The sequence below is a fragment of the Epinephelus moara genome, chromosome 9, assembly GCF_006386435.1.
Source record: "Epinephelus moara isolate mb chromosome 9, YSFRI_EMoa_1.0, whole genome shotgun sequence".
Taxonomy (NCBI): Eukaryota; Metazoa; Chordata; class Actinopteri; order Perciformes; family Serranidae; genus Epinephelus; species Epinephelus moara.
This window is the reverse complement of record NC_065514.1, coordinates 26,322,892-26,344,569: the sequence shown is the minus strand read 5'-3', so window position 1 is coordinate 26,344,569 and position 21,678 is coordinate 26,322,892. Positions and strand designations below refer to the sequence as shown.

General features: G+C 40.1%; 1 protein-coding gene across 1 annotated transcript in view; it reads left to right on the top strand.

Annotated features, from left to right (window-relative positions):
- The first annotated feature begins 8,320 nt into the window (after positions 1–8,320).
- The window catches only part of pcsk5a (proprotein convertase subtilisin/kexin type 5a), a 37,907-nt gene continuing 24,549 nt past the window's right edge, over positions 8,321–21,678 (top strand). The window contains exons 1-12 of the mRNA XM_050053606.1: positions 8,321–8,647; positions 10,150–10,254; positions 12,318–12,491; positions 12,640–12,783; positions 13,077–13,153; positions 13,404–13,492; positions 13,589–13,761; positions 13,928–14,134; positions 18,577–18,677; positions 18,785–18,888; positions 19,273–19,393; positions 19,654–19,842. Coding sequence (XP_049909563.1) covers positions 8,498–8,647; positions 10,150–10,254; positions 12,318–12,491; positions 12,640–12,783; positions 13,077–13,153; positions 13,404–13,492; positions 13,589–13,761; positions 13,928–14,134; positions 18,577–18,677; positions 18,785–18,888; positions 19,273–19,393; positions 19,654–19,842 — 1,634 coding nt within the window. The 5' untranslated portion in view covers positions 8,321–8,497. The remainder of the gene's footprint in view (positions 8,648–10,149; positions 10,255–12,317; positions 12,492–12,639; positions 12,784–13,076; positions 13,154–13,403; positions 13,493–13,588; positions 13,762–13,927; positions 14,135–18,576; positions 18,678–18,784; positions 18,889–19,272; positions 19,394–19,653; positions 19,843–21,678) is intronic.

Below are 21,678 nucleotides of genomic sequence, written 5' to 3'. Positions count from 1 at the left end.
CACACACTCACAGCGAAGATTTTAAGAAAGAGTGGGATGGTATTCGACAAGGGCCCAGACTGAATTCAAACCAGAGATGTTGGAGGAGGTTCAGAAGAATCAGAAGAACTTCCTAAATGTACATAGTTGGGGCTTCGGAGGAACAGCGTCATAGGAGCTGAGCTGTGAGCAAAGTTTTGACTGTGGGCTCATTTCTTCAATTTTAATGACTTGGGTTTTGTGTTTTTGTGACAGTATGTCAGCAGCATCATGGTGTGCACTGTGTAGGCCACAGATGCATTTATATATCAGTTAATGTTAAGGCTGAAACATGCTTCTTTGAGATGCACGTGAGCAAATGTGCACCAGGGTTGATTGCATAAACCTTGAATTAGGCTGTGGTCAAACTGACTGTAGCCCTGCGTGAGACGACACTAACCCCACTGTTTAATTTGTGATTTGCCCGTTGACACAGCGAGGCACTTTTGCCGCAATGCAATGCAGTGCTATTGCTGAAGTGGCGGAATATATCAAACACACATTCCTGGTACATGTCTTTGAAATGTGAACTCTGTGTTTATGTCTACCTTGCAACTGCTGTAGAAAAAATAAAATAAAATAATGGTAGATGCTACTTGCACCCAGGTGTCTGTAGCCCCAATAATATTTAGACCCAGGTGTACATATTCTTGGGCATCCTAGCAACGTCCAAATATGACATTACCATGAATGTGTCTATTCAGCTGTTCTGCTAAGGTTAATGTACACATTGTGCATCCAACAGCTTTATACACTCTAAAAACTGAAATTAATAAACCCACTTATTCTATAAATAATAAGCCAACACTGACTCACATGGGACTCACTGCAACTTCTGAGGACTGTGGCTGTCTTTATGCTGTATCTCTTGACTTCCTGGCAATACATATGTGATTTTATATCTTGGAAATTTACCACTTAAATCTCAAAGAATATCCAAGATTGGCTGGTACAAACCCTAACCATGACTTCTTTGCCCAAATTCTAATTGGTTCTGACTTTGAGGTGTCAGAATGACGAGCACTAGCCAATTATAGCAAACAACTGGATCCTTAATTATGCATCACAAGGGATTGGTGTAAATAGCCGAATAGCTGCAGTGTGACTATTCTCACGTGGGTGCTGATAGACACTTTGTGAAAGAAGGCAATACCAAAATAATAACATTCCAGAGTTGTAAAATCCGGTTACAATCAGAATCACAATGCCTTTTATTGTAATTGTATCATTAAAAAAACACAACTAAATTAGGTACTCCGACTCCTTCATGCTACTCCTGTAAGGTGTCGACAGTTAAAAACCACATTTTCCATACATTCAACCATCCAGTCCACACAATAATGAATGATTAATTAAAAATAAACTAGTGTAACAGGTAAAAACTACACGTAATGTGTTTGTGAATATTGCACATAGAGTGTAGTAGATTGTTTTATGAATACTGCACATTTAGTGTAGTAATTATACTCATAAAAAAGAGTATTATGAGCTGCTGGCTCAGTGTTATGGCATTTAAATACATGTATCTGTTACTCAAACTGGTCTTCCTGCATCCTCGGTTTGCCCCACAGAATTTGGAGGCTGGTTCCAACACGTTTTAAAACGTGGTCACAGATACTGTAGCTTCAGTTGATAACTGACCCCGTGCACAAGTTAAAGATCTGACAGTTCACAAACAAAAGAAATAAACTCAAATGCACCCTACGGCTGGCAGTGTTCACAGCTTCAAAATGTGAACTACTTACCATGACATGTCACGCAGCAAAACTCATGTTGCCAAACAATGAGAGTTTATAAAACAGTAAAAAATTTCAACAAAGAATAAATAAGAGTTCATGCCTGTGCTGCCTGCAGGGCAGTCAGTGTGCTCAGGAACACGTTTGACAATTATTTCCAGGGGAATGTGTCACTGTTTGAGAGGAGTTTTCTGAACATCAAAGTCAGACTCTCTGAAGACATGTTAGATAACTTCAAAGTCCTGTGACTGCTTTGCCGAGAGGTACCTTTCCTTTGTTTTGTTCAGCTAGTTTGTTTTCTACTCCATTGTGAAGCCGATGATAAAGACTGTGAGCGCATATTGCATCATGAATCTGTTCTTTGTAATTTACAATTCAAGGTCACAGTGGACATTGAACATGACTTTAAACACCAAAATATTCTGACAGGTTGGTATCCAAGCCAGAAGCTCGGAGAGACCATTTTCATGCTGATTTCGTCTTTTTCTTTCTCAGAATTTGCCATGAATTGGTACGTGATGATAGAACAGACACTGTTTTTGTAACATTCTGAAACTTTGATTTTCTTCAGGTTTTTCTCTGGTTGCATTGTACATTTATTCTGCTATTTAGAAGTGTTTGAGAGACAATTTTCCTTTAGGCTCTTTATTTTTTGATCCACAACAGAGAGCTCATCCAGAATTACTGATTTTCCATGGTTCAGTTGTTATTGTGGTTGCTGCTTACATTTACCTGCAGGTCCTCTGTAACGAGCTAGCTCAGAAGTTGGTCAAAGCGATCAATGTCCTGCTTTGTCAAACATTGCCTATTAAAAACTTCTCTAGACTGTCCTTGTTGTAAACAAAGGTTGTATCTGAGTAATATAATATTACAGATAAATCAAAGGGATTGAAAACCTTCTGAACCATTGAATACTGTAAGCAGGGATAATAAGTGAACTTTAGAGGTGCTGGTAGATGCAGATGCAGGCCAGAAGTTTCCACTTGTTTCCAGTCGTTGTGCTAAGCTAAGCTAACCAGATGCTGGCCATAGCTTTTAGATGAGACTGCATCAATCTTCTTACCTAATTTTCCCAAAATGTCGAACTGTTCCTGAAATAAATAGGATAGTTACATATTTCATAGTAGTATCTATCAGTATTTACATACAGTACATTGTTTTTGAAGGGTTTTTTTTCCTGGTTGTTATGCCTCTGCGCCGGTGATAGTCATGGTTGGAGGCCTTATGTTTTTGGGTTTTCAGTCCTGTTCTTGTGAACATGATATCTCAAGAATGCCTCGAGGCAATATCTTCAAATTTGACACAAATTTTGACTTAGACTCAAGGATTTTGGTGGTTAAATGTCCAAAGGTCAAGGTCACTCTGACCTCATGTGAACACAATATCGCAAGAACATCTTGAAGTAATTTCTTCAAATTTGGCACAAATGTCCACTTGGAATCACTGATTAATTGGTGGTCAAAGGTCAAGGTCATTGTGACCTTGCATCTGTCTCATTCTTGTGAATGCCATGTCTCCAGAAGGCTTTGAGAGAATTTCCCCAAATTTGGCACAAACGTCCTCTTGGACTCAAGGATGAACTGATAATATCTTGGTGGTTAAATGCCACTTTGACCTTACAAAACATGTTTTTTTGCCATAATTCAAGAATTCATATGTTGATTATGACTAAAAAATCCACACAAATATCGAATAGAATAAAATGAATAAGTAGGTAACATTTTATATCCAAAAGGTCAAAGTTCAACTTGACTTTACCATGACTCTGGAACAGAAGGGGAGACTTTTGGTCAGATACTGAATTGGTGACACTAATCTTGGGTGTCCACCTTGGCAACATATTCTCACTCCGACCTCATCACATATTGACAGTTTGGTCATGGACTTTTTATGTCCACATACTACGGGCAAGGTACCCTGTTTGTGTTGCTTGTTGAAGTTCTGAGACGCTGTCAAGTTCTCTTCTTTAAAGATACTTCCATTTTCCCTGGAAATTTTACGTTTACATACAGTCTCTTTCAAAATAAACGCACTACGTTGGGTTTAGGCAACAAAAACATCTGGGTAGGTTTAGGCAATAAGAACAGGGTTTGGCTTTAGAATCTTACAAGACGCGAACAATATTTTCTAGGGTGAAAGTCAGTGTATGTCGCTGATCCCGCAGAGTGCCATTAAACTATAATGGTAACAGGCTACATATCATGCCGACATTAAAGGACGTCTTTTTTCATTGGTTCCTGGCGCCGCAAGTCACTGCCCAAGCATTGGACTTTGACGACTTTGGAGTGAGACCAGGCTCACCTTGGAACTGTGGTGATTATATAGATCTTCTGTGCTGCCAGGTTGAAGATGTGTGAAGCATCCGTGTTTTAGAATTTGGAGCCACATTCATATTTGAAGATTGTCAACAGTCATGGCTGCATATGAGTCTGGACAGACATGGATGTAAACTGTAACTGTAGCTTGGCTGGTTCACGGGGGCATACTACTGCAAGGCGATAACTGTAATTATTACTTTCTTATTATATATCTGAATGATTGTTTTGCATCTATTTAGATACAAACCCTGGCACAAGACCAGCTGCTGCTCCATCTCTTTATTTCCCACAGCATCAAATCAGCAACAAGAGGCTGTTGCCTACATCCCCTCTTAATTAGTAAGGGATCCTCCAACAGCATGCAATATACATCACATTATGAACCTCATCTACCTGCCACACACATAGTACGTCTCTAGTGGCATAATTATATGCCTAATGCTGTGGCATTAATTGAAATGACTGCCCCTAAAGAATTTCATCAGTACAATAACAGTAAACTGCGCTGATGACTTGTGATCATGTTCACAAGGCTCGGTCTTATGTAATGCAAAACAGGCAACAGTTCTTCTGATAAAGCGCTAACAAAGCTCCAACTCAAATTAACATACTGGGACATGTTGCATCACATATTCTGGTAATCCTTAAATTCCTATCAACTCCAGCCATTTGCATTTCTCCATGTAATACAGTATTGTAGTGCATGAAACATGCAATAATAAGCTACTTTGGCGTTGGATGAGAAGTTAAGATTGGCTTTCTCTGTAGTGTGCTACAATATAACAAGATGAAACAGAGCTTTGTAGATCATAAAGAGGATTTAATTTAGTTCACTTCCTCCAGTTTCTCTTCACCAACAAGTGAATGCAAAACACGTTTTATTTTACCATTATGCACTTTTTTTGCAACAGATTTTAAAATATAATTTAGATGTTTTTACTTACAGATAATTCTGCTGAAAAGGCGCTGGCACTGATCATAAATCAAAGATAATGCTATAAAAGACAGCTCTCTTTGTAGGAAAGATGGAAAAACAACATAATTTATTGACTTTAAAGGCTCATTTTTTACACCGAAGTTGACATTAAGTTAGACTTCTTTTTTTTTGTCCATGTTTTATTAAACAATAGCATGATAAGATATTTATATAAAAAGAATCGGCTCTCTATTAAGGACATTATAAGTGATTTTTGGGTTTGGTGACCCAGTTGCCACATAGAGTGTACGCTGACATGCTACATGTTAACCAGTCTGCACACAACCATCCAGCTGCTGCTCCAATTGAACTGGCAGACAGGCAGGAGTAAGAGAAGCGACGCTAAGTGTACATGCTTCCCTAGAACTGCAATATTATGACTGAAAGGATCTCTCATCTTTCATCGACTTTATTCATTTATTTATGTGTTCATTTATTCAAATTAAGGAGCATAAGAGCTGCAACATTAAAACACTGCCACGGTTAAAGATCATCCGATTTAATTGAATACCAGGTTTATATTAAAGTTCAGTATCTTGGGAAATATGCTTTTTCACTCTCTGGTGGAGTGTTAAAGTAGATGAGAAGACTGACACCACTCTCATGTTAAATATGTAGTGACAGCTTAGCTTAGCACAAAGACTGGAAATGGGAAACATGCTGGTCTGGCTATGTCTAAGTACTGGAACTATTCCTTTAAACTACTGTCTCGTACTCTGCATGTTTATTAGACACCACCTCTGTGCCTAATGCTTTATTTAATTTTTTAATGACTTTAATGCTATGTGCGCAATTGCTAGAAACATTAAAATGAGTCTTGAATGCACATGTGAAATTTATTTTAAAAAATAAAGTACTGTACTGTTAATGTTTTTAGAAATCAAACATGTGCAGCAGATTAGCACTGCCATAGTCCAACACACTGTAGGTTTCTTTCTCAGTTCACTCGCTGCAATTTGTCACCACTCAAGTTTCTAGTCTTTCTCCTCTGTGTAGAATTGCAGCATTAAAATTGAAGAATATCTTGATGGTCTTCTTACACACCATGAAGGATTTTTTTCTGATTGCTTCAGATTGACCCAGTTAAAGCAGTGAATTTTTAAATGCGGGGATATCGCTTCACAATGCACAGTCTGCTGCGGTGCCAAGGGGAAAAGCATTTGGCCAAAAAACATTAATACAAAAAAATCTGTTGCCTCCAGGCAAATATTATTTTTAAATATTGTTTTTTTCCCCCTAAATTCTAAACACATCTTCCGGGTTCAGGATAAGGCTTTTTACTGCAAACACACACCATATGATCAGATTAGACAGTTACATGACTGAGTATGTCATTGTGTCGGTGGCTCATATCATAGCAGAGTACTCATACTGGCAAAGCAAGCCACTCCACAGATGCTCTGATGTTGCTTTTCTTCTTCTCCACAAAATAATGGTTTGTCCAGGAGCAAAGAGGAGACTGAAACAACCATCACATGTTATGAGGAAGACAACATGACTATACTCAGCATTGCTTTTTTTGTAAGGGGGTCACAAGATAAAACCACTGGTTTAATCTTCAACAATGTGTTGTATTTTATAAGCTCATTATGTATTTTTTTTTTCATGTATAATCTTAATCTGAAAAGTATGAGGCAACTACAGCTGTTAAATGAATGTAGTGGAGGAGAATGTACAATATTTCGCTCTGAAATGTGGTGGAGTAGAAATATAAAGCAGCATAAAATGGAAATAAATTCAAGTAACTCGAGTAAAGTACAAGTATTTAAGTACATGTGTAAATGTACTTAAATTATAATCACAGTAAGATACATGTAGCAAAATTTGAAGTGCATCTGTTTGTATTTCTTTTTTTTTTTCTTCTTTTTACATATTTAGTAAAACAAATAATTTTGGGCCATGTACACCAATGACTCAAGAGGGTAAACATGACCAGTTCCAATATAATGGTCCAAAAGAAAACCATATGATGATGATGATGATGATGATGATGTAGCCTATTTATTTTATTCATATATTATTCAAGTGTCACATTTCCTTGACATTTGCCATATATGAGTTCCTGGTGTTAGCAATTTTAAAAGACCATTAAATTATGGAGGCCTGTAAGGATGACATTTTGTTGTAATTTGGTGCAGATGGCCATCGGGAAGTTCAGGAATTTTTCTAATGGGCCAGTTTAATGGGAGTCGGTCCTTTTTCCCGTGATGTTTTCACATGATGTACCCTTTGTTAACAGCTGTTTTTAAAACTGGATGTGGTTACACTGTGTGCTCCTCTGCTAACCCTCTGTTATCTCTCCCCATCAGCTCCATCTGAGTCATTTGAATGAATATAGCAGGAGTGTGAGCCTATTAGTGAACTACAGTAGTAACATCGGCTGATTTGACCACAGAGATGCATGTGATGGCTTGCTTGGTTCCATAGGATGTGCAATGGCTGTGGGTGACTCATTGGCTCCCTGCTGGCGAGCAGGCCCTTGCGTGCACCATGTTGGCTACACCTCCTTAAAGGCATATAATATTTGATAGCCAGCCCAGCAATAAGAATTATTTGTTAAATACTTACTTTGTGTAAATACAGTGTGCTTTGTGTAAAAAATGTAATGTGAAAATAGTGTGCTCCTGTGGGCAGAGTCTGCTGAGTCTAATTTAGTTCTGTTGACTGTTTTGCAATATTTTTAATAATGAAAATAATTCTGAAAAGCAGGCTATTAGGCCTAATTAGGTGTCAGGTCATTATTACATTTATTCAGCTCTGAATATTGCTTTCTGTACACACAAACATGAGGAGGAAAACCCTGAATAATTAGATCATAGTTTTACATATTGGCCTAACACAAAAAATATACATAAATTAACAGCCTTTTTTTTTTTATTAATGATTTGTTGATCACAAAGACACTGTGTTAGCTCAGATTTAGTGTATGAAACTGGGCCTCTTTACAGCAAATTCCCTGGCTGCTTTTCCTTGCCACTCCGCCCCTGGCAATATCTACAAGCAAGTTGACCTTTTCCTCTTGAGCACTTACACATCGTGTACATATGTTTTTACTACAATAACTACAGGGAGAATTAATGCGGAAAATTGTTCATATTATTAAACCTGCAACATACAGACGAGGCTGCACCATGGGGACTTCACAGGCTGCAACCACAGGTCAGATGCTTATAAAGGAAACACAGCTGATCCCTGGCTCCCATATTGAAGCAGTAACCTGATAGTAGCCTGTTCCCAGTGAAGGAGAGCCAGCCGAGGTGTTGCGTCGACACCACACCGGTAAAGATCCTTCCGTTCCCGCTGAGCATCTGATGAAACTTGTCTTTGCCACAGTGAACTTCAGTTTTCGGCAATGACAAATATTTTCCACAGAGGAGCAGTGTGCAGGGAGGACGTCTGAAACACCTGGGCTCTGTCTAATTAGTGGAGGCCTCCTTCTCTCTGCTGTCATGGTGCGTTTTCTGGCGCTGTGGATGGGAACTGTGCTCCAGGTCTGTCATGCAACAATTTACACCAACGACTGGGCCATGAAAATAAGAGGGGACCGTGAGTCTGTTGACAGGATAGCAGAAAAATATGGATTTACTAATATGGGTCAGGTAAGTGTCTTTCAATGTACTGTGTAAGAAGCCCCAGACAGTGACTCACTGAGCATTTGCTGTCTTTTAAAGTTTGGGCCTGTAGGGAGGCTCAGGCCTTTGAGTCAGTCAACAAGCTGCATCTTAGGCCTCATCCCATTCAAAGGCATTGCAAGGCACAAAATCCACTATACAGAATGATGTCCAAAAACTTCTCTAACACACCATTGTAACTGATAGAGGTGTAGTCATCTAAATCATTGGACTAATAGTGTCCCATTTAACCAATTACCAGACTGCTACATCTGCAGTGTCATTTAAAACAATATTATAGCAAATATCCAACATTAGTAGTTACAGAAATTGTGTGATATTTGAAATTAAGTGCAATAAATTCTTTTGTCAGTTCATTCTCTCCCATCTGCCTGACAGAAACTTGAGTCATTTTTAATTTTTTTGCACAAGATTTCATAAAATCATGATTATATTTGACAGTCGAAAGTCATTTTTATGGCTGCTGTAGATGATGATGTCTCAAAATGATAAAAAAGGTAATAACTCGAACTGGTTTGTACTTTGGAGGAGTTTTTGAAGAACTTTTTTTTATCAGAAGTCAGCAGCTGCTCATCTACATTACAAGTCTGCCGGGATGATCGTTGGTGTGAGAAGGATATCAAGCTGCCGAAAAAAGAAAAAAAAATCACATTTTGTTCTCTCACCTCTTGGATATATTTCATTATTCTATCCCTGGCAATATAATATTAATTATCAGAACAGTTAAACTTGAAGAACCAAGATCCAGCACTTTATTGCCATTTCAATCATTGTTGCAGAGAATTTGAAAGAACTCATTTATACAAAAGACATAAAAAAGAAAGGAAAAACAGAAATCAATCAGACCAGAGATGTCAATACACCCACAGAATTACCAAATAAAAACTAAATCAATAAATGATAAAGCAAATAAATAAAACAGAGCGAGTCTTAGAGGCTAGGGCCATAAAATTCAACACATGTACTCCCTGGGGATTGGTGCTGTAATGAAAGTTGTAGGTCTTGGGTCCATGTTTCACTGCAGGTGATATGAACCAGGACGACCCTGTGATACTTACTTTCATATTGCTGAGGTCAGAAGTCAAAAGGAAATTTCACAACAGAACCATCAGGGAATAAATTAGGACCATAATTTATTCTTGTCAGTCACAGAAAGTAGCCAGCCTGTGACACTTTTTATATTAAGCATAAATTACTCAGAGCTCAGTTTCTTATATATTAAAAAGAATCTGTTTACGTCATGGCATTATGGACACGCACACGTGAGCAGCAGTGTGGCTGCAGTCTTGTGGCTCAGGTTGCTGTTACCTGAAAAACTATCACAGGTGTAAGGTAGCCGCTTTAATGAAACACACCAAAGGCAGTTTTCATAATTTAACAGCTGTTTAGTACAGTGACGGAGCAGGACCAGCAACACGCCTCCACCCGACAACAAATTAATTTAGAGGATTTGATGTGTGCTTCACCAGATTGGAGACTTGAGGAGTTATTACAGCTTTCGCCACCACGAGACGGCGAAGAGGTCCACCGTGTCCAACAAAGAGGTGTCTGTTAGCGTCGCCAAGGAGACCAAGGTATAGTAATGGGATATGAGGACACTCTGCTGGATTATTAATCAGCAGCATGTCCCCCTCCCTACTTCCAAACACCTAAGCACACACATGTTCATGCACTGGCCCCTTCCACACACAACCACCCCCTCACATCATGGCCTCAAGATGCCAAAAGTCATTAAAGGGTAACTTTGGTATTTTTCACCCTGAACCTTTTTTCCCCATGTTTTTGTGTCTAAGGGACTAATGGGAAAAACAATTTTTGAAATTGGTCCAGTATTGAGCGAGACAGCTGACAGCTGTGAAACAGGCTGCAATGTAACGTTAATGCAATTGCGCAGTGTCAGTGCATGTCCACTAAAAGTGTTTGTTTTGCCACTGACAGGCTCAGATTATTGTAAGTGTCAAACAAGATTATGGAAAGGAATCCTACAGAGACAGACCTTTTCGTTAAAGAGTAATATAGTTTTTGTTTAACCACAAATAGCCTTGAAGTCACTATTGTTAAACCTACCAGACTCCAGCAGGTCTCGTGGAGCTTTTGCATCAACTGATGATAATGTTTAACAGGTATGATGCTTAAGCAGTTGACCTTCTGTGTATGTCAGTCCCCATACAACCATCCTATTTATATGCCAGGAAAATATTCAGTATGTCAATACATAGTATGCAAAATGCGACAGGGTGCAGTAAGACATCCTGGTATTTTCAGCATGCTCCATTTGACAGTATGCAAGCCAGTATGCTTTTCTGGCTATTCTGACCCACAACCCTCTGCACAGCAGCAGAAGAAACTTTTTGACAGCTGACAGAAGCTGCAATGACTATGATCAGTCAGTCACAAGCAATCTACAATGTATGAAGTTACAACTTAAAAGTTAAACCTGCTTAAATTGCAAAGTAACGCTAGCTTAGCTCTACGGGTTGACCTCCGTCTCTGGTAAGCTCGGCGAATGCCATTTTGTTTTATCTCCAAGGTAACTTTTAAGTGATAACGGCTGCATTCCAAACTGCATATTTATTATTTTTACATCAAATTTAAATCAAGTAGAGATTGCAACGGATATATGAGCAAGATGGTCAAAGTTCAAGGTGCAGTGTTATGATGAAATAGTATGTCCAGTGTTTCACACAGAATTTGAATTTATGTGTAGCGGTTGCTGACACCAAAGCAGATGATCAGCAGACTTTCTGTTTTGTTACTGTTTTTGTGCCGGTGTAGCTTTGTGTCATGCTGGTATCATTCTGTGTTCCCTCTCTAAATTTGGAGGTTTTTGCGGATCCATGAACGCGGCACAAGCCTAGCTCTTCTTTATTTTTCCTCAGCAACACTTTGTAGAGTTTGATTAGCAGGGATGATGGCTGATTAGTCAGTCCGATCCGAGCTGATCAGGTATATATGGACGAGAGGAGCGGCTGCTACAGTGGCACATGAAAGCACATTTTTAGAACCAGCGCAATGTACGGTTTAGTTTAAATTTCACTGCGTCTGGTGTTGTGCTGCTCCGTCTGTGCCCAGAGTGCACTCTGCACTCTGAGGGTGTAGTGGGTGACAGTACAGCTCCAATAACAGAAAATTGCTCATGGCGGGCTGTCACAAATAAATGGATGTGTGGGAAACCCTGATGCTCCAATTGTACGCAAACTCCATGCAACAGTACGTACTTTGTGAGGGCAGCTGCAGTGCGGATTGAAAGTAACGAGAAAGAGTATGCAATTCAGAATGTAGACCATCTTAATTTAGCATGTTAGCATGCTAACATTAATTAATGCTAAACAAAGTATAGCTGAGGCTGATGGGAATGTTGTTAATTATGCAGATATTTTGTCATAAAACAGCGTATTCGACCAATTAAAAATGACCTGACGGTGACATTCAATAAAACGTGACCACCATTGTCATTACAATTCACCTTGACAGTGTGCACCAAATTTCACGGCAGATTTCACTGCAGTGCATCCAATAGCTGCAAAGATATTTCAGTCTGGACCAAAGTGGTGGGCTGAAACTATCCAACAGAGACTGAGCCATGCTGCTACACACGCCTACATCTGCACAAATACCCTGTGTGCTCTTTTTTAAGGTGGAATGGCTCCAACAGCAGGTGATCCACAGAAGAGCAAAGAGGAACTCCAGAGCAAGTCACCTTTACTCCATTGACATGAAAAGCAAACACCTTCCCACTGCTCATCCTCAATCCAACCGCACCCAGACGCTGCACTATGACGACTCAGTGTGGAACAGCCTGTGGTACATTGTGAGTCAGATTTTTTTTTTTTCCCTTTACTAAGCTAATGTCTGAAACACATACACACATAAACCCAGACAGACAGCGCCTAGAATAGACCCTGATTTATTCTTTACTCCCAGAGGCTAAATTGAATGTCCCACTATTTGCTCCACAGCACTGCAGTGATGAGTCCAAAGGCTGCCAGTCTCGCATGAACATTGCGGGGGCCTGGAGGAGAGGGTATACTGGGAAGGGTGTGGTGGTGTCTGTCCTAGATGATGGCATTGAGAGAGAGCATCTGGATCTGAAGCCAAATTATGTAAGTGCCCTGGGATGGGACGCTGTTCTCGGGAAGGGGACATTAATCATAAGCAATTTGGCAGAGCTCTTAGTGTAAGAGCGCAGAGCTGAGACAGATATTGCAGGCAGAGCTTTTGGGCCAAAGGTTCAGAAAGGCCGGCCAAGAGTATTGGAATGGACATTAAACGTCTGATCCACTTAACTGTCCAGTGGACTGGTGAATAATGCTCTTTGTGATTTGTCTGATGAAACAGAGACAGATAGCCGCCGGCATCTCATAACGTGCTGCTACTTACTATCCATCTGATTCAGGATCCTCTCGCCAGTTATGATGTGAACGGACAAGACGATGATCCTTCGCCGAATTATTCCAACAATGCTTCCAACTAGTGAGTACTTATTATTCCCGGATTTCTCTTTGCACCTGTTTTGCAGTTTCCCTTCACTGTCGTGATTCTAACTTTAATTAATGCACGCTTTTCTTTCCATTTTTCGCTAATTACATGCATATATGGATATGCAAATCCCCCAGTCTGAATTCTGTCTTCTCACTGGTTTGATGTAACGGAAATAGCCCATCTTCTCCTCATGCATATGCATCTAACCTCATGTTCTGATGTTCTCCTCCTTTCTCTGAAGCCATGGGACACAGTGTGCAGGGATGGTTGCTGCAGCTGCAAATAACTCTCATTGCACAGTTGGAGTCTCTTTCCATGCACGGATAGGCGGTGAGTCTAAGTGACGGCATGAAACTGTAATGCAGAAGGACTTCTGGAGGTCAGAGTTTTGTCTATAATGGATCCAAACATTATCTCTCCCTGTAGGCATCCGTATGCTGGATGGAGATGTGACAGACATCGTGGAGGCCCAATCATTAAGCTTCAGACCACAGTATATTGACATCTATTTAGCTAGCTGGGGGCCAGAAGATGACGGGGCCACCTTGGAGGGACCCGGGCCTCTGACTCGTCTCGCTTTGCAGAAAGGCATCAAAACAGTGAGAGACAGAAAGAGTTTTTGGCTGCATGTGCTTGTGTTTGTTTATGTCTGTGTCCTACCTGCGGCTGTATATTTACTTCAAGGGCGTATCTTTTTCTCCTTATCAATGTGTAAATATCATTAATAAATTAATCACCTCTGTCTCCCTGCCCAATTAATCTCAGGGCCGGCACGGGAGGGGCTCTGTTTTTGTCTGGGCGTCAGGGAACGGAGGGCAAAGAGGTGACCACTGCTCCTGTGACGGTTACAGCAGCAGTATCTACACTATCTCTATCAGCAGCAGCACTCAGCGTGGACGCAAGCCAGATTACCTGGAGCAGTGCTCCTCCACACTTGCGACAGCTTACACTGGTGGGGAGACAGAGGAGACGGTGAGTCAAGGCTGTGAGTAGAATAAGAAACATGTGCAGTGTGATTGTTCAGTACCAAGAGATATATATAAGCTCTGATGTGCTGAGATGGGTGTGTATGGGTAATTGAACCACCTCAGTGCTGAATCTTGTGTGTTGTGGTATTTACTTAGAACTTAAACTTAATCAAGATGTCTATGATCCACCAAATTAACACCAGTTTCAAGCACACTGTTGTCTGCAAGTTACTTTTTTTTTTTTTTTCTACAGTATCAGTCCAATAAATTTTACAAAAAAAAAAACATTTTCTCACTGGAAGCCATCACCCCAAATTCAAGGTTATCCACATAACTAGACATTTTTGCTCATTCTTATTTAATTTTATTCATGTATTTTACAACCTCAGTTCCCAAAAAGTTGGGACACTGTGGAAAACGAATATAATAAAACAGAATGCATTGATTTGCAAATCATTTTCTACATACACTGGGGTAACATGACAAAATGTTTTCATTGCATATATTTTCAATGCAGCCAGTCACATGAAATGACACATTAAAACAGTCACTGATAAGAACTCAATAAAACTAAGCAGATAAAGAAATCATAACGTTTCAATTCACACAAATTACATGCAATAAAGTGGAATGACAGTGGAAAAAAGCATTGACCATGCTGACTGGAATTTCTGTAATACTTGGATACTTCCTGTATGTAGAAACTAATCTCTCACAGTGTTCAGATTGGATTTTGGCCTGTTCTTCCATAGTCTCTATATACAGACTCTACATTCAGTGAATGTAGAGTCTGTAGGCAAACCCCGGAGATCTTGCCTCTGGAAGACGAGCGGAAGAGCCCGGTTGTAGGCTGTTTGTTGTCCGCGTGATATTGACCAATCACGTTTGAGCCGGCTGCAGTTGTTGCCAGGTTAAACGATCCGTGCGGTGAACTAACCCCCAGAGGCTGTATCGCCATCTGCCGGAAGTCAGACGCCCAGAGGCTGTATCGCCATCTGCCGGAAGTCAGACGCTGAATACAGCCGATGGGTTCCGAGAATGGTTCTTCCACACAGATGATCTTTAAATTGTGAAGATTTTGGGCAGCCCACTTTTAAATCTTAAAGAATTTCACTTTCAAAACTTCAACAATGAGTGTCCTCAGTTCCCAAACACTTACTGAGTGTTGAGAAGGTGTGATGTAACACAGTGGTAAACATGCTCCTTTTTTGAACGTGTTGCAGGCATCAAATTCAGAATGAGTGTATATTTCCAACAAAAAACATAAAGTTTCTCAGTCTGAACATTAAATATCTTGTCTTCGTACTGTGTTAGTTGAATATAGGTCGACAAGGATTTGCAAAACATTGCATTCTGTTTTTATTTACATTTTACACAGTCACAACTTTTTTTGGAATAGGGGTTGTAAGAAGCAGCAGTGTAATCTCACGAATGGCCAAATGTCAATCAAGATTGTCTGTTAATACTGTAGTTTCAAGACATTTCCTGGGAAGAACTATGTAAGTTAACACTAATAATAAGGAGTTATACAGACAGTGCTCGACTGCTTAACGTCTAACAACCAATTAATCAGTTTTACCAGGGTTAACTTGATCTTCAAAGACATTAAATTTGAAATATTTAAATCTACTGACATCACATGTCACTCCAAATACAGAAAATATTGTATTATACTGTATTAAACTGAGGAAAAAAAAAAGCACTGTGGATCTATCTGTCCAAGAGCAGCTGAAATGATCATTGACTTACATTAAAACTCCCTTTGGGTTTCCTGTGAATCTAAACAGAGATTATGGAATAAATGAGTCATGTGCTGTGTTACAATATTAATTTTATTACCTTCAAGACTCAGTGGCATTTCTTATATATTTACAAAGACAGCTAATTATGTTTTGATGATGACATCTGTAACTTAGGTTGAACTTTAAGGGATGTCTGTGGTTGGATTTAACAATCCAGCTGCTTAAAGCCCCTGAAAGCCACAAAATACACATTTCCTGCAGAGCGGTGTTTGGGGCGAGCGAGCAACAACTTGTGCAGTTGAGTGTGATAGTCTGAGACACCTGTCAATCAAGCAAATACGCCCCAGACACACTCTCTATGAACTTTCTTTCTGGTAGAACAATAACTTTGAGATTCAAAAGACACAGGAAGAAGTTAACTGAGCTATTCAGCCCCTATGTTATGGTGTTAAAGAGTAAATATGTGGAATGTGGCATTCACTTCAACAGTCGCAGGGTATTTTTGGAGCCTATAGTTCATTTGCACAAAGAGCCATAAGAGGAGCTGCATTGTAAGGCACCGCAGCAGTTGCAGCTTGTCTAATTATACAGTCGGAACCTTTAGAGAGTCAGGAGGCCTACAGTGGCATGCCAGCATAGACAATATGGCCAAATGACATGCTTCTTAAAGTTGGAGGAGATATCCTCCTATGGGATACCTAATTACCCACTTCAACTGTTTTTTTTTTGTTTTTTTTGCCTGATGATTGACAGCAATCTTTGTGTTTTACATTGCGACCCACCAGGGAGGAAAAACATAATTAATTATGCAGTGTGTAATTATGTGTGCTGGAGGTGCAAGGCTTTTGGAAAACATATCAATAAAAAAAGTAAAACCTGCACACTAACTCCACATATTTATGTAGACAGTGTTTTGATCCAAATTGTATCTTTGTCAGGTAAAAAAATTGGAATGTCCTCTATTTAAATAAATTTGGAGTCAGAGGGCAGAGGATGGCAGATACTTCTCTCACTCCATGTAATTTGCAGGGGTCATGGGTAAACAGAGTGGGGTGGCTCATTAGAGTAAATTGGGTGAACACTCAGAGCTGCTCCTCTGGCCTCGGGCTTACTGAGGGGTTTTCCACTCGTGTTTTCTTTCTGCAGGATTTCTTTGTTAGCACTCCCAACAGTATGCCAACAACTAGGGCTGCACTATATATATATTTTATCATCATCGCAATGTATTGGTGCCATTTGTGTTCAGTTCAATGTTCAATTTGTGAAATAATAAATTTCCTTTCTTTTTTTAATTCAACAAGCAATTTGCAAAAGCAACAGAAAACAGAACTGAGCACACTTTAATATAATAGCAAATATCTTGCAGCCCTACCAAAAACACAATCATGTAATCCTGACAATGCTTCACCATCTCTTATAGCACTCCCAAATCCCATTAGCCTACTTTATGATTTGTCACTTAGATTAATAAGGCATTGTGGGTTTTGCCTCTATGAGTGATCCCACATGTACCTGAGACTTAAAGGGACGGTTCACCCCAAAATCAAAAATGCATATTTTTCCTCTTACCTGTAGTACTATAGATCAGTCTAGATTATTTTGGTGTGAGTTGCTGAGTGTTGGAGATATCAGCCGTAGAGATGTCCGCCTTCTCTCAAATATAATGGATCTAGATGGCGCTCAGCTTGTGGTGCTCAAAGCACAAAAAAATACACTTAAAAAACTCAACAGCAATGTCTCTTTCCAGAAATCATGACCTGGTTACTCAAGATAATCCACAGACCTTGTTGTGAACAGTTTCCTGTAGGAACTATTTTCTTTCAACCAAACTACATCCACCGACTGTATGACTGTGCAAAGGGACATGCATCTACTCATGGACGAGAGGCTCACGCTCGCGACAGTGCGAGATGTAAACATTAATGGGGTCTCCCTCATCTGAGCTGTGTCGTAAGCTAGCTCCGTAGTGCTAGGTGAGTAGATGCACTCTTCCTCCTGCGCAGTGATACGGTTGGTCAGTGTAATTTGGTAGACAGAAAAAAATTCCTATATAAAACAGCTCACAACAACGTCTGTAGATTGTCTCAGATAACCAGGTCATGATTTCTGTACAGCTACATCACTGTTGAGTTTTTAAAATGTGTTTTTATTTTATTTATTTATTTTTGGCGCTTTGAGCACCACAAGCCAAGTGCCATCTAGTTTCATAATATTTGAGAGAAGGTAGACGTCTCTATGATTGCTCTTCTATAATCTTCTATAATCAGCAACTCACACCAAAACAATCTGATAAACAGCACTACAGGTGCAGAGGAAAAATATGCATTTTTGATTTTGGGGTGAACTGTCCCTTTAAACCACCTTGTAACAAATGCCAGTTTAATTTGGGTATTTTAAACATATTAGATGTGTGCAGTTTCCTATGGTAGTTCACCAGGACCATAGTGTTAAATATTATAAGATTTTAAAAAAGAAGACTTCTGGTCATATGGTCATGAAAATAGGAATCAAAAATAAGAACATGGAAAATTAAGATTGAGCAGTATAATAAAACATTTGTTGATAGACATATGTGTAATGTCTAGTGGTGTACTATTGTATCTCTCAACCCAAATGTCTACTCCATTAAAGCCATTGAACAAAGAAGAAAAGCACAGTTCTGTGTAAAGGCAGGTGAATACTGTTGAATCGGTGTCTTCGACAGGTAACATTGGGTCCACAGCAGAGCTGTAGTCGGGCTAAATCCGAGACCTCGCTCTCCTCCTCAATGGCTGCAGGCGTCATCGCTCTCACTTTGAACGCCAAGTAAGCAGCTCTCCCACACACACAAAATCCATACATGCAGGCACCATTTAATAGGTTTGGTCGGGTGATGAGAGTAAAATGTTTTTCTCTGTTTGACCTTTCCTCAGCCCTTTACTAACCTGGAGGGATGTGCAGCACATTATTGTACGAACCTCAAAATCTCATCATCTTCTTGCTCCTGACTGGCTCGTTAATGGAGCCGGATACAAAGGTATTCTCATTGGACTTCTAAATTTCTAACTCTAACTAGTTTTTTTTTTTATTTCAGTATTTGCAAGTAGTTTGGAGAAAATGAATAATTACATGATGTCTTTTGAATCCAATCTTCTCAAAACTTATAATAAAGAAGATGAGCAAAGATAAGTTTAGCTTGATAAGCATATTTTGGTAAATGTTCTCTCAGCTCTTTTTAGGGAAACTATCAAACAGTGAGCGTACAAACTAATGAGATACTGTGAGCAGAACAGTAATAAACGCCTACAAAGTCCCAGGAGTGCGTGATGTTTTTTTATAAGCAACAGCTCCTTTTATGCCCCAGCTAATGTGGTATATGTGTGTGTCTGTGTGTCTGTGTGTGTGTGTGTGTGTCTCTCAGTGAGCCACCTGTACGGCTTCGGCCTGCTGGATGCTGAGAGCATGGTGAAGGAGGCCGAGCGTTGGAAACAAGTCCCCTCACAGCATGAGTGTGTGGAGGAGGCTCCCATCCAGCTGAGCAGGTATCACACCGACTGCACTGCGAGACATCTCCGCTTTGAGTCAGGGCTTCCCTTGATTCCTCCCCTTTTATCACGCTTTATCTATTTCTGTCTCACTTCTCACATGGATTTCTCTCACATTGATTCTTGCACACGTTACTTTTTTCCCTTCTTCTTTACTGTGCCTTTCCTTGTGACTGTGCTCCTTGTTTTCAACCTCCTCTCATCTCTGCCACTCACTATATGTCTTTATTCTTTTCCTGTCTCGCTTCTCATGACAGAACTATTCATCCCGGCTCGCCACTGACGTCTGCATATGAGAGCACAGGCTGCTCCAGCAAGCCCCTGCAGCACGTTGTTTATGTGGAGCATGTCGTTGTCCGCGTTACCATCACTCACAGTCGTCGCGGCGACCTTTCCATTACGCTCACGTCACCTTCAGGCACCGTGTCGCAGCTGCTGGCTAACAGGTAACTAAGAGCGATGCTCAATCACGGACAGAATGTGTGGAAAATATAACCACCCTCTCCCTATAGCTGCACCACATGGTTTCCACTTACAGGAATCTATGAGAACATTGTTGTTTAAAGCAGAGCATATAACAGTTTAAGGCAGAGAATAATAAAACTTCACAGTACTAAGTTCCTCAGCTTGGCACCTTGTCCCATTAGGGGAAAAGCATTTGGAGTTTGGCAACTGGCATCTGCCAGATACCAGTTGCCAAACTCCAATTGTTTTTTTACTACCCAGATACTATCTGGGCAAGTTACTGGCAGATTAAATTTCTGGCAATTTTCACCTTCATGCATTTTCTTACTGTTGGCAAACTGCTATCCCAAAAATACAGCATATAGCAACAAGGTGGATTTAAGTGTTAAACTCATTATTTAAAGAACATGGGGAGGATAAATATGTACATTTGCTCAGGTTCTGTTTAAAGCTGCTCTAATAAATATTTTTGTGTTAGCAATAGATACAGCAGGAGCAGTAGTTCAGTCAGACAAGTCACGTTTAAATGTTTATTTCAACAGCAGAGTTTGGCGTTAGAGTTTGGCGTCTGGACTCTGGCCTCATCACTTCCCACAGATACGTTTACATGAGATATTGGGAAGTGATGATTAGATATTTCCCCCCCTAGCTGGAGCCTGCAGGTGGATGCTGGGGTAAAGGTGGGGCTGAAAGAGAGAGCGGCAGTACTGATGCAGGGCAGCAGCAACATAGACAATGCAAAGAGGGAGTTGGGAAGATTTTGCAGCTTAAAGAGACCGCCAGATTTGGACGTACGTTGTGACGTATGACGTGTGCGTATGAATCAGTGCAGCTCGAGTTGACTGCCTGAACTAGCTCGCAGGCGTTGCTCCATAAGTGGTAGTAGTGGAAACAGAATTAGCCGCAGTAGCAGCCCCAAATTGTAGGCAGCAGTAGTAGTAACAGCATTAGTAGTGATAACATAGTAATAATAGTGCCACTAGTGGTAATGACAGCAGCAGTGTGGCACTGGTTGTAACAGTAGCAGCAATAGTAATAGTATTAGCAGTAGTAGAACAATTAGTTGTAGCAGTTGTAGCAGTATTAGCAGCGGCAGTTGCAGTAGTATTAGTAGCATTAGCAGTGGTAGTAATGGCACTGGTGGTAATGATAGCAACGTTAGTAGTAGTAGTATTAGCAGTAGCAATATAGTTAGTTGTAGCAGTAGTAGTTGCAGTAGTATTAGCAGCGGCACTTGTAGTAGTGGAAGGAGTATTAGCAGTAGTAGTAAAACTAGTAGTGGTAGTATTAGCAGCAGTTTTAGTACTAATAGTATTAACATCAGTAGTGGTAATAAAATTAGTTGTAGTAGTATTAGCATTAGTAGTAGTAGCACCAGTGGTAATGGTAGCAGCATTAATAGTAGTATTACCAATAGTAGTAGTGGTAGAGCTAGTAGTTATAGTATGAGCAGCAGTAGTAATGTAAGTATATAGTACTAGTCCATACCCATTGGTAGCTTTGTCACCTTCTACCTATGCCAATCCTCAATGCCTATGTGCAGTTTCACATAGATTGACCACATCAGTGAAAAACGTGGGACAGACAGAATGACTGACTGACAGTTTCCGTGATTATGTACAGCATACCATACCATGACTTAGTCATACCAAAAATTAGAAGAAAACAACAACATTCAGCCACAGGGAGAGCCACAGCAATCAGTCGCATTTTAGCCATTTTTAAGCATTTTTCTGTTGTTACAGCGCCACCCAGTTGCCAATTAGAGTTAAATTTCTCCAGTCACCTTGAGGCGTCCTGTTCTACATATCTACCAA